The sequence below is a fragment of the Pyrus communis genome, chromosome 17, assembly GCF_041283825.1.
Source record: "Pyrus communis isolate YQ-2024b chromosome 17, ASM4128382v1, whole genome shotgun sequence".
In the NCBI taxonomy this organism is placed as follows: Eukaryota; Viridiplantae; Streptophyta; class Magnoliopsida; order Rosales; family Rosaceae; genus Pyrus; species Pyrus communis.
Genome location: NC_142581.1, coordinates 8,302,848 through 8,317,087, shown reverse-complemented (window position 1 = coordinate 8,317,087; position 14,240 = coordinate 8,302,848). Strand labels below are relative to the sequence as shown.

Genomic DNA, 14,240 nt, shown 5'->3' with positions numbered 1-14,240 from the left:
TTTTCAAAATTTTTATTTTTTTTTGGGTTTGCAGGTGGGGGGGGGAAGAAAATGAATATAGGGAGAAGAGAGAGGAGGGGGGAGGGGGAGGGGAGGGACGAACTGATGGTTTTTTTTTTTTTTTTTTTACTTTTTATTATTTTAATATTTAAATAATTTTAAATAATTTCTTTTTTAGTTTTTAATAATATTTTAATGATCTTTTTTAATAGAAAGTAGACCCCGAATCAAGCCACGTCAATATTTAACTGAAAAGTAAACGGCCAAGTAACGGAAGGTATAACATTGGACCAAATTCTAAAGATGAGGTATGACATTGTCAATTTTAAAAGATGAGATATGAAAGTATCGTGACACCAATAGTTGAGGTAATTTTTTGTACTTTACCCAATTAGTAATTATGATACCCCTTGTGTTTTCACAACCCCCACCCTACACACATAAGTATCGAAATAATACTCTTGAGGTTTTAAATCATTTTCACAAAACTCTGTTAAATTCCGTCCATAGATTATCAAGGTTAGCAAAAAAAATCTCCAAATTACACACACCCCTAAGGTTGTTTTGAAATCATATTTTCAGATTACCCCTCATGCTTTACAGAGTTTTGTTATAAACACTATTAAAACTAGCATGTTAAAAGAACCCCTATTGAAATTGGTGTTGCCATATATAAATTATCATACGTGAGATGATAATGGGAGAGCAGCCCAATGTGAGGCTTAGCACACTCTCCCACCTTCTTAGTATAGATAATATTGTTTATTATAAATAAATAAAAAAAAAAAAAAAAAAGGAAGAGCGAGAAGGAGAGATTATCATCATTTATGTAAAGAAACAATTGGAAGAAATTGAAATTTACAGAATTAGAACTTTTCAATCTGAAATTTATGTAGCATATGGAATCAGAGGCCTAGCTCCTCCAAAAATATACTCGGGTAAGTGCCCATCTCCAAGACTCCAAACAGCAACACAGAGACAGAGAGAGAGAGAGAGAGAGAGAGAGAGAGAGAGAGAGAGAGAGAGAGAGAGATAGCCACCGCAAGCTTGCCATGCATCAATTAATGGGGGCAATGCTCCAGGTACAGTGGCAATCCTCTTTGAAATTCTACGTATGGAAACGCTATGGGTTGGTCGTCGTCCTCAGTCCTCCACCTAAACATGAAAATTGGCTCAACTTAATTCCGTTTGCTTTTATAGCCCAACTACATAGTGCAAAAGAGGGATATATATATATATGTGTATGTATGTATATGTATATGTATATGTATAGAGGGGTGGATCTGTGACAAAGTTTTGACACAATTTATTAGCCCGTAGATTATAACATATTGAATGGTTTAGATTAATCTGACATGACTAGGAAAAACAATATGGATCTGATTACCTGAAATTCTGTACAAGGTGGTGGAGAAAAACTGCAACTTCAAGCTTCCCAAGTTCAGATCCAGGACAGCATCTAGACCCTCCACCAAAGGGAGTAAATTTCTTGCATACTTGGTCTTGGCTTGGTATTTTCTGCCCAAGTTATGTTTTTCACAGTATCATTATTGTGCTTATAGATAATATATCAATAAGAATATATTACAAACATTACCAATTACACTTCATGTTGTTTATGGCCCATATGCTCATGTATAAGTAGTCAACGATCGTTACATCCAATAACACCTTGTTTTGACTCTATTTGATGAGGTCCCGAGTTCAAATTAATTTTGTTGACGAAAGTTGTTGAATGGAAAATGATTCATCTATAAAATTAACTGAAAATTTGATATTACCCCTTGAAACTATATTTTCCTCTACTAAAACCCATGTCATTTTGTTTTCTTGAATAAAGCCCATTGACTAGCCTTCAATTAAACAAATTCTTTAATTAAGTTTGACTTTTCAAATTGTGTATTTTTCGAATGCCTAAACTACCCCTATTAATACTTGGATGGGGTTTTTGGATCAGTTACTTGTTATATCCATTTAATTAATTTTATATATTTTACAAAATAATTCATGCCATTCATTGTATATTCAATGTATTAACTTTCAAATTGTTATAACGTGCCAATTGAAAAATAATAATATTAATTTCATAATTTTGTGCATTACATATATAAGTTAATTTACCTACCAACACAACAATAAACCTAAAACAGCTTCGGCTAATATTCCAATCCCTAATACACAAAACAAAAGCTATATGTTCCGCACAATTCTTACCTACAAAATAGTCTAATTTACCTATTACATCAAACCAAAATTTAAAGGGTCTAGTTTACTTTCAAAATGGTCTAATTTACCTACATGATTTATGTGCATTAGATTAAAAGTTTATTTAATTGCCTACAAGCACAAACCCACAACATTCGAACATTATCTAATATCACTAATTTTTTTTTTTTTTTGGGAATAGGTAAATTAATTTAAATGTAGGTAAATTAGTATAATATTAATAAGTAGGTAAATTAGTATAATATTAATAAGTAGGTAAATTAATTTAAATGTAGGTAAATTAGTATAATATTTTATCAGTAGGTAAATTAATTTAAATGTAGGTAAATTAGTATAATATTTTATAAGTAGGTAAATGTGACATCCCACATCGCCCAGGGGAGTGATTCTTATATGTATATTCTCATCCCTACCTAGCACGAGACCTTTTGGGAGCTCACTGGCTTCGGGTTCCATGGGAACTCCGAAGTTAAGCGAGTACTGCGCGAGAGCATTCCCAGAATGGGTGACCCATCGGGAAGTCCCAGAAACAAAATCGTGAGGGTGTGCTGGGGGCCCAAAGCGGACAATATCGTGCTATGGTGGACTCGGGCCCAGGAAGTGATCCGCCCCGGGCCGGGATGTGACAAATTGGTATCAGAGCCTAACCCTGGCCGTGGTGTGCCGACGAGGACGTCGGACCCCTTAAGGGGGGTGGATTGTGACATCCCACATCGCCCAGGGGAGTGATCCTTATATGTATATTCTCATCCCTACCTAGGACGAGGCCTTTTGGGAGCTCACTGGCTTCGGGTTCCATGGGAACTCCGAAGTTAAGTGAGTACCGCACGAGAGCATTCCAGGATGGGTGACCCATCGGGAAGTTCTCATGTGAGTTCCCAGAAACAAAACCGTGAGGGTGTGCTGGGGGCCCAAAGCGGACAATATCGTGCTATGGTGGACTCGGGCCCGGGAAGTGATCCACCCCGGGCCGGGATGTGACAGTAAATTAATTTAAATGTTGGTAAATTAGTATAATATTTATATGTAGGTAATTACATGATTCAAAATGCAGGTTTATTAGTATAATATTTTATAAGTAGGTAAATTAATTTGTATGTAGGTAATTACATAATTCAAACAATATTATTTTTTCCGTACAAGATTGTCTTTCACTTTTAAATTTGGTAAATTAATTTCTATATGTTGCTAATATTTATGATACAAGAAAGGTAAAATATCCATATGGATTTAATTGCTCATCATAATTAGGATGAGTAATAACATTTATTGACCAAATTAGGATTCTATGGCATAAGTTGTAATTGTATTGTAATAGTTGGTCATATATTTGTCTACATGGTAGGCTATTTGAAATTTGGGTTTTATTTGAATGTTTAAATTTAGATGGGTTTTTATTTGGAAAATAGGAGTTTTAAGGGTCTATATCTAAAGAACCCTAAAATTAACTGGAAACTGGCCAAAGTAACAAATAGACTAATTTCATGTCCTTGTAGTCTTGAATTATGCACCTCACCCTTATAAGAGAGATGCGATCAACAATGTAGTGATGACAACATTATATTAATGAAAATTGGATGGTCCATTGTAGAAAAGTCCTATTAGATTGAATCATGAGTTTAATATGTGTCATTACCTCCCATCTCCAAGGATCAAACTCAAGAGCACTTGCATGAAGAGAAGGGTCTAAATGAGCTGCACTAAAAACTGGTAAAACTTTCCAGCCAGATGGAATTAAATAATCTGCAGAAAGTTGCACAAAAAAACCACTTATTTTTCGTTTAATTAATTAACAGATCGATCGTCACACACTACAAGTGCAAAGTATAAAAAGTTTGCATGCTCGATTGTGTGTCATCGCATTTTTTTAGTACTACTTTTACCTCTAAATTTCACATCTTTGAGAGCCTTTCGGTGCACGAATTTTACAACGTTTCCACATCTGAGAGCTTCGTTAATGACCTGCAAATGACATACTTGTAAATACTTGCATTCTTCAATTGGGGGTGGGCTCATTCTCCCACTTACTTATAACATATTTTTACTATAAAAGTTTTCTAACCGGGACTGTTCACTCTTCTAATCGTCATTTGAAGATCATCTCTATAAAAATTATTCGAATTGGATATTGTTTTGTCATTTAAATGTATGAAATAAATCAACGGTTTCATCATGAATATGCTACTTGGTACTTACACCGTTAATTTATTTGATACATTTAGATGAGTAAACGATATCCAATTCGTATGATTTTTTTATAAAGATGATCTTCAAATGAAGGTTAAGAGATTTAACATGCTAATTATGAAATTTCGACTATAAAGATACGCTACTTATAAGTGGGGAATGAGATCATCCCCTGTGAGAGGGATGCAAGTATTATAAAAAAAAAATGTCCAAATTAAATCTCTGACAAAGAATAAAGCTTGAGCAATTATATAATAAAATACTAAAAAAATTAATGAGATTTTTTGTCTTACATTTTGGGTGAATTCCATTTTTTTATAGTCTTCCCAGTTCAGATACTCATCTTTCTGCTTCACTCTTCTAATGTTCTGATGCTCTACCTGTATATCAAAAAATAAAATATTAAAAAATTAATATCATTTTGTCCAAGCCAAAAAAGAGAAATTAATTATAAATAATTGATATATTAAAGAAAGTTAATCAAAGGTAACTTATTAATTAAGCTTTGTATGAAAGAGGAGATAAGTGTTTTTGGGTAATTAATTACCTTTAATCGTTGTAATGCAGATGGTGATTGGGCTAGAAAATAAACTACCATGGCCATCAAGAGAGAGGTGGTTTCATAGCCACCCAATAGAGAATCCAAGATAAAACTCACTTTCTCATCTTCAGATAAGGTATTAACATCCAGAAGTATCTCAAGGAAATCACTTCTTTTAGTACAAGAATTAGTGCTCCCATCTGCATTTCTTCTTCTTTCCTCTATGATTGCTTTCACAGTTGAAGATATCCTCCTTCTAGCCTGTAAAGAGAAATAATAATTGTCACACTACATGCCTAGCTACTTTTTTGTAATAAACAAGAAGAGAGCCCATACACGTAGCTGGTTTTGTATTAAAAAGATATAGAGACTTTTATTTTGGAGGAAAATGTTCTCTTGTCAGACTATCTAACAATATATATAAACATACTTACAATCATTAATTATGTTGATTTTTATTTAAATTTATGATTCTGATTCACAGTTTGGCAAAATAAACATTGTTTTGCAAAACAAGTTTGCGTAAAACATTATTCGTATATTAGGTACCTTAACAGCTCTTGCATATGGAGTTCCAGGAATATAGAGAGGAAGAGAAATGAGCCCTCTCATGAAAGTCAGGAAGTCTTCAAGAATTTGTGTAGTCTGTGGCTCATCTGGGGTTAAACCTAGCACTTGCTTCACTATTACATTAAATGTGAACTGCATGCATGTGGAACAAAAAATAAGTAATATTTGTGTAATTAAACCATATGATCAACATAAAAGAAAGAGAGAAAAATATATACTAATCCATGATAATATATAACTCAAAAATACCTTTCTGGCTTCCTCACAGAAGATGACTTGTGATTTATCTTTCCAAGAGTGAAGTATGCCAATGGCTGTGGCTTCAATGTCACTAAGAAACTCAGGCTTGGTCTTGGTGATGGTGACCAAGGAGACAGCCACATTTCTGAGCCTTTTGTGAGTGTCACCCACAGCCACAAGCATGGAGGATTTTCCAAGGATGCCATGGATAGGCTTTGGATAGCTGCATTCAAATAGCTTACCTTCATTCTGAAGTATGAAGTAGTTCAGCTCTTGATCACATGACACAATTGTGGGAGACAAGAACAAATGGGATTTGAAAACTTTCCCATACCTGAATTAAAACATAACTAACCATATTTAACTCTAACCCTTTAATTAGTTAATTATGTATAAACTAAACAAATAATTTTTAAACATATATGAATTAAACAATATTGATGTTCGATTACCTAGAACAATGGTGTTTAAGGAAGGCACCAAGAGAATTAGAAGGATGAGGCTTCAAGAAGCTAAGAGTTTCTCCCAACAGAGGCCACCCAAAAGAGCCCTTAGGTGGAGTACCATTAAGCCTTAACAACGTTAAGGGCAAGAAGTGGTTTAGAATTAGACCCAAAAGAAAGCCAAAAAAGCCAATTAGAAGAACAAGCCAAAAAGTGCTTTCTGCCATGGACAAAGTTGTAAGCTCGAGCGACTGGGGTTTGATTCTTGTTCAGTGTATAGCGAACTAAGATGGTGATGGGTGTCCAACTCTACACCACGGGGATAATATATATAGAGAGGAAAGAGAGAGGGTACATATGTTACACGTCTATATACCATAGATTATTACTGTCGGTTGAATCAACTTTGTCAGAGAGGTCAGCTGGTCTAGGATCTAGACCCACAGTCTAGGGATACAGAGGAGAGGAGAGAAGAGGGAGAGATTGTAATCCCATCAACTTTGTTACAGCAACGATTATTGTATTAATAAGGTAAAAAAGATTTAGAGCATTTCGCAATTTATATTCTTATGTTCGAGTTTTAAAAAGGTCGTCGCTTTTGGTTTTCATCTCCAATTCAAAATCTTATGTTTGTTTGGAGATTTGAATACAATATTAGTTATATGTTTTTAATGCATTATTATCTTACGAGTATATATAGTTATGTGAATATATATACATATATATATATATTTGATACAATAGACATTTTATTATCGAGATAGCGATTATAAAAAATACATATAATATTTATAAGGCAGTATCCAATTTTAGACCTATTCTTGTATTTTGAGTTCTAAATTTCAGTTTTAACCATTTGGGTATACACATTCGAAATGGTTGGAATCAAAATTCAATCTTATTTCGCTAGAAATTCAAATATGAGTCCTAATTTTTAAGTATTCCACGCATTGGAGATGTTTTACTTTATATTTGGAGTTCTAAATCTCCAATACATTAAAGATGCTTTTATGATTATGGGTTCAAGTGTATGTTAAGGAAAGTAATTTCAGCACATAATTTATTTTCTTTTTACACATATTCGTTTATTCTTGATTTTTAAATTGAATAAACAAAAAAGTTAAGGGACATAAATAAATATGTGCAAAAAGAAGAAATTGGGTGCATACATCATTTTCTTATGTATTTTCCATGGATTTGAAATCTTACAAAACGTTGCACACTTTAATACATAAAAGAGAATGCCAACTAGAGACTCAAAAGTACGATACTTTCTGTCATTTCACAATTTAACATTAATTTTTGTGTCCGTCTTATAAATATTTTGATAAAAAAAAATGAAATTACAGAGAGTCGAGAATCCAATTTTTAAAAGAACCTTCTTAACATTTCTCTACATAAAATTAAAAAGTTTACTTAATTGTCAAATCAACGTTCCCGACATACATGCTTATGCATGCTCTCTGTTACATTTTTTTTTTTTCATAGTTACGTACAAACACCAGTCACACCACCCAAATTTCTGTCACACAAAAGCTTTGAGTCTTTGCTTGCGACGTAAAAATTTTCAAAATGTTAGGTATTTAAGCAGGTACTTTACGTATCATAAAATAAATGAAGGAACAAAAAAATATATCATTTTTTCATGTGTATTATAATATGTGAAATACCGTTTAAACACTCAATGCTTAAATCTCTCGTCTGCGACATACCTACCCACCTGCTGCGCAGGAGAGAAGGAGCTTCGCATATTTAATAGGGCGACAATTAGGCTTATACCTAAGCACATAAAGAAAGCTATATTAATCAAAGTCATTGCATGATAACACAAGTTACAGTATCTTTCAAGGATCAAGGTCGGCTAATCCACGTTTCCACTTTGACTTATCATATTGTATCAAGGATCAAGGTCGACTAAAATTCAAAGCCCCCGTAGATTATTTGTGAAGTTTGTTAGCTACACTGATTAAGAGCATATGCTTATTTTATATATTTAGTACTTATAAAAAGGCCTAATTACAAACACATTGATGTAAAAAGACAAATAGATCTTCATGTAACGTCAGTTTAGCATTCCAAACAAAAGCACTGGGGAGGAGAAGAACTAATCATCATATATATATATTCTTGCAAAAACGAAGAATTAAATTGAAACTTGAAATCTGATACCAGTACTTTTAGGGCAGTGCTATTTTCACTCCCAAAAAGCTTCTTGCCCTTCTCTGAAAAGTGTTAAAAAAATATTATTTATATGTATAATACTTCCAAAGAGGCATGAAGTTTTCTGAAAATTGCAAATAACGCTCCCCTTTAATCTAATATAGTCATCTCTTTTCTTTTTTGCCTCCTTTTGCTGCACATGACCGGGAAGGGAGAGATTCACATGTATCATATCTGTTAGTGCGGCGTTTAGGCCCTAATACAAAAATCATTAACATATGCATGCGATTAGAATTAAGCCACATCAACGATGTTTAATTATAAAAAGTTACCTTTACTTGTTGTTCAATGTGTTTATAATTAAATGGGTGCGGATTGTGGTACTATTTTTTTACACAATTTTTGACATATTTTTGTGGGGCCACTACTGTGTAATGTATATTCAACGATCTGAATCGTCCATCTTTTGGAGCATTGTTCATAGATCATCATTGCTAAAAATTAGACAAATCTTAAACTATGAAGACATTCATTTGTAGTGAAGGAAATTGACGAATACGATTCTACAAAAATACCCTAAACTCTTAATCAACAGTCATACGATTTCGAATTTGGATGATTTTTTGTGACATTTGAGCGAAGACTTAAAAGATAGACGATTTGAACCATTAAAATACATTACAGAGTAGAGCCCACAAAAATAAGTATAAAAATTTATGTAAAAAAAAATAGTGTTACAGATCCACCATAGTTATAATATATAAATTACTACTTATCATCGAGGTCACAGACGTGCAAACCCAACCTTTATATTTGGTGCTCTTTCATTTATTTCTTCTTCTTTTCTTTTTATAACCAATACATGGATGAACTAGCTAGCTAGATTGAGCAGCACATGGACACCCTATTGGAAGAACCTTTATTGATGTTGCAAGTTCTAAGTTTTATCCTTTTTCAACCAAAAACAAAATAAAATTAAAAGTTTTACCTTTTGTAATAAATTATATATTAAGATGCAATTATTGTGATGTTAACAAAAACAAAATGTACAAGTAGAAAAATTAATCCTATATATTCCTGGCCACAAAAGTACAACAATTAACAAAGTAACATATGATGGATTGTCTTTGATTTCTTCTTCTTAAATCTGTTGGGATTAGAGTAGTATATAAAGTCATCCACAACACTAGAACAGATTGTGTAGTATTGTGGAAGAAGCTGATCTTTAGTATATTTGTAACTTTTTTGCCTACCAAACAATTTTTATATTTTACTTTTGGAGGGAAAAAAAAAAAGTATTCGTTCACGAAAGCTCTATCTTATTTGCATGTAACTATAAATGCACCAAAAAAATTAAAAGTTTCAATTTTAGTTATAGAAATGAAGTCTATGCCAACAAGCAAGATGACATTTAAGTTTCAACTCGAACCATGTTGATAATGCAATGGCTCAAATTCAGGGATTTTTATCAAGATTGGTCCCTTAAATTGAAAATAAAAAATTTATCAATTTCATTTGTGAAATGGCTCTCACAAATCAATTTGGTCTTTTTGTTAACTTGCTATTAATTTTTTTCATTAGTGTATTGATGTGGCACACGAGCAAGGACCGATCTACCTGGGACAAGGGTCAGCTGACCCTGTCCGCCCCCCCTGCCCCCCAGCTTAGAAATTCTCCATAGAAGAGTTGGGTGTTGCCTTTGAGAATCTGAGATGCCCTTGAAAGTTGCCCACTACCTACTCGATGAAAAGCCTTTATGGGCATTGTGTAGGGTAGCTGCTAACCTCATGCTTTTGTATGCATTGCTATGACATCTTTCGATAGGCTCACTCGGCATGTGTTGTCATTTTTCGGCTTGCTCACTCAAAAGTTATTGACATCAGTCAACATGCTCGTTCGAAAGTTATTGGCATATGTCGACAAGCCCTAAGTATGACTTAGCAAATAACCTCAGACCCACCAAAACTCAATGAAATGCTAATTTGCTTGCTATTTTGTCCAATAAAAATTTGTGTGATGTGCGCCCTTGTCTGATTGACCACATATATCCTGGATCCGGCATTGCCTCACATCTAAAGCTTGGTGGGTTTAGGCGATGAACCAGCGGAGAACACCTGTTTCATCGTGATGGTCTTGGGGCTGAGGAAGCTGAGGGTGTGAGACGACGGCTGAGAAACTTGCTGCTAGTGGTAGTTTTCCCAAGGGAATTGGGGTTCTTGTGATTGGATCTGAATATGGGGTTGCTGGCTGGCTGGTGGTGTTTTCTTGTTTTTGTTTTCAGTTTTTTTATTTTTGTTTTGTGTATTTTAGTTGAAATATTAATAAATTTGATTTTTATGATTAATTCATGTGACGTCCTATGATTGGTTATTTGGAATTTATTTGGTTGCCACATCAACACACTAATAGAAAATTTAAAGATTATTTTGATTGAAAGGTACAATTTTATAGATTAAATGTAATAAATATATATTTTAGTTTTCACTCTAATATTTTCTTCTTAATGACATATAGACTTCTATTTGCCCCAAACACAAGAACATAAGTAAAAACTTGCGTCCGCTACGTACTTAGTTGCTTTGATACATATGGGATTCGAGCATTGCATGCAAATGCAGTAAACTAACACAAGGTACGTAATAACAAAATAAAAATAAATAAAAAAGAAGCTAGTTGCAGAAGAAAGAATTTACTTCGATTCTGTAGGAAAAGTTACAAATAAAATAGTGGACCACGTACGCAAGCCGTGGCTCAACTTGCTTTTGGCATGCAATGGGCATGGATCCAAAGAGGAAAGAAACAATTCCAGGCCGAAAGAACAAGAAGATTTTTAATCTTTCTTTTTTTTGGTTCAAAGATTTGAAATCTAGTTTGTAGTATTGTTGGGGTGATTCCACTGAGTCAAAGCACAGATTGCAATATATGCTTCTTGGGTTCCTCAATTGTATTATTTCTTATATACAGGGACCGTTTTCATTGTTTCTTTGTACATCATTTCACTCGTGGGCACCAAAAGATCTGAGGCATAATCCCAACATAATGAAGAGATTTTTCAATGTGATCGGTGTACCAGATGGTACATCACGTATTATTATATAAATAGTAAGATATGTGTGTTAAAATATTAATAACTTAAAAAATAAAATTTCTCACCATATTAAAACACGTGATACACCACTTATGTTTCTGTCACAACTAAAAATTTCTTCAAATAATGTTCGACTGCTTTTCCAGAGATGGCATTACACAGATTAATGATATTGATGACGTCCTCTTAATTTTCATTTATTTTCTTGTCAAATTAGTACATTAATATAGGTAGGTTAACAAACAAAATTAAATTTGAATCATCTACTGGATAAATCCTTGATGTGATTCCAAATTTGTCTAGAACAAAGTCGTTTTATTTTAAATTTGATATTTTTATATTGATCACTATTCCATAAGCATTATACGCATTACTTTTTGTAAAGTCATTTTTGTACAGTTTTTTTTTTATTTTTCTATTTTATATTCTACCTACTACCTCTTCAGTCTTGATTGTAACATTTAGCTATCTTTTGTTTTGTTCAATCTAATGCTGTAAAGTATTGAACTGAGTACATTCATAGAATAAATTCCTTTACATATACATCACAAGCCTTGGTCTTTAATGATTAGTATTTCTTTAACACACTAATACTATTGTTTAAGAAAAAAAAACTAATTTACATTCAATTAGCATACTTGTAAAACAAGAAATTCTCACTAGGATTTAATTCATCAATATTACGCTTGAAAAACACATGCAAATCGATTAAGTAGAGAGCTTTTTTAATTTTCACATATATTTGTAATTGCCATCTCCTCTCTCTCTCTCTCTCTCTCTCTCTCTCTCTCCACGATACTCGAGATGGCACGAGGGCATGTCAGTTGAACCAAGGATCATCAAGTGCAGAAGAATCATAAAGTATGCACTTGTTTTCATCTTTTCTTGTTTGTTTGAAATATTTTGACTCTATTCTACTTGTGTTGTGCCCATGTTTGCCTTCCTTTTTGTCTGATTCTTGACTCTTGACCAGGGACGAAGCTAGAAATTTAACTAAGAGAGGGGCACCTTAAAAAATTTGAGCTTCTTTTTTGGACAAATAAAGTTAGTTCTTTTACAAATGCTGAAAAAATTAATTACAAAATCCCTAATTTTATTACTCTATTGTCTAATTTTGTCTTTAATTGTTGACAATCTAATGCTCATTTGTACTAATTAACCAAATACATGCAACTCAACAAGGTTTAGGCATTAGTGAGTGAGAAAAATATGCAAGACGAATGGGCATTTCAAAACTAAAAGAGGATTTTCACTATTTTAATATGATTAATTGAATAATATGCACAGCAAAAAAAAAAAAAGGGAATGATTAATTGATTAATTTGTAATTTTTTTTTTTTAAAAAAAGGATGAGAGGGGGCATGTGCCCCCACTGAGCCTTACCTCCCTCCGTCCATGCTTTTGACTAGAAAAGATGGAAAGAATTTTGCACGTAGAGCCAACATTAATCCGGAAAATGAGTCACGGTTAGTAACTAAAACCAGTTGTCTGTTATAAATAGGCAAAAGTTAGAGAAATAACCTTTGCTAAGAGCGAGGGCGAAGCAGGTGCAAATATTACACTGTTTAGTTTTTTGTAATACTACCACAAAATTATTGCAAGTGTGAAAATAAGAGATACTGAAAGTAGTATATTTCTTTCCTTTCTCTTTTTTGTGTTTTTCCACTTTGAACAATCGAAGTGCTCTTATTTATAAAGCCACTTCAAGGGAAACTTACAAAAGGGTTACTATTTAGCATATGAGTTTTACTATACACATGTGGGCAAACATACCCACTATTTACAACGCTCCCCTTTGGATGCCCACATATCAACATCAGTTGCTTCGTTAAAACCTTGCTTGGAAAACCCAGTGGGAAAAAGCCACAGCGAAGGAAAAAGAGTACAACTTTACCTGGATTGTTGATATGGTGTTAAGCATGCTTACGTTGCCTCGTTAAAACCTTGATAGGAAAAAAAACTAGTGGGAAAAAATCCTAATCGAAGGAAAAAGAGTACAACATGCATGTGTTATGGATACTCCCCCTGAATTGTATCTCCCCCTGATTCCGCATTCTTCAAATTGTTAAGCCGACATAATCAGATTCCCTGCACTAACTTCTGAATTGTATCTCCCCCTGATTCCGAATTCTTCAAATGCGCATTCTTCAAATTGGTGAATATGTTTGCCAAATTTTCATTGGAATGGATTTGTCTGACTTCAATAACCTTAGCCTTCTGAAGCTCATATGTACTGAAAAATCTTGGAGATATGTGTTTAGTCTTATCGCCCTTGATGAATCCTTCTTTCATTTGGGCAACACAGGCTGCATTATCTTCATGGATGACAGTTGGAATGTCTGTCTTTGAAGGTAGACCACATGAATTCCGGATGTGATGGATCATTGATCTTAACCAAGAACATTCACGACTTGCTTCATGCAAATCAATTATTTCCGAGCGATTGGAAGATGTAGCAACTAATGTTTGCTTTGTTAAGTGCCATGAAATTGCAGTCTCTCCATTATTGAACACATATCCAGTTTGTGAGCGGGCTTTGTGCGGATCAGAGAGGAAACCAGCGTCTGTATGTCCAACAAGGATTTGGTCATTTGTGGACTTGTCTGAGTAGAAGAGACCCATGTCTGTTGTCCCACGAAGGTATCGTAGAACATCTCTGACTCCCTTCCAATGACGAATTGTTGGAGCAGAGCTATATCTTGCTAACAAGTTGACTGAAAAAGCTATATATGGTCTAGTAGATTGTGCTAAATACAATAAAGCACCTATTGCACTCAAATATGGT

The 14,240-nt window shown here is 33.7% G+C and overlaps 1 protein-coding gene across 1 annotated transcript; it reads right to left on the bottom strand.

Annotated features, from left to right (window-relative positions):
* Window positions 1–800: 800 nt before the first annotated feature.
* LOC137749357 (cytochrome P450 724B1-like) lies at window positions 801–6,515 on the bottom strand. The gene is made up of 9 exons (XM_068489453.2): window positions 6,217–6,515; window positions 5,774–6,098; window positions 5,504–5,656; window positions 4,961–5,215; window positions 4,707–4,793; window positions 4,110–4,188; window positions 3,863–3,969; window positions 1,388–1,518; window positions 801–1,155 (listed from the first exon to the last, which is right to left on the bottom strand). The coding sequence occupies exons 1-9, from the start codon at window positions 6,432–6,434 to the stop codon at window positions 1,062–1,064; spliced, it is 1,449 nt and encodes a 482-aa protein (XP_068345554.2). The 5' UTR covers window positions 6,435–6,515; the 3' UTR covers window positions 801–1,061.
* Window positions 6,516–14,240: the final 7,725 nt, after the last annotated feature.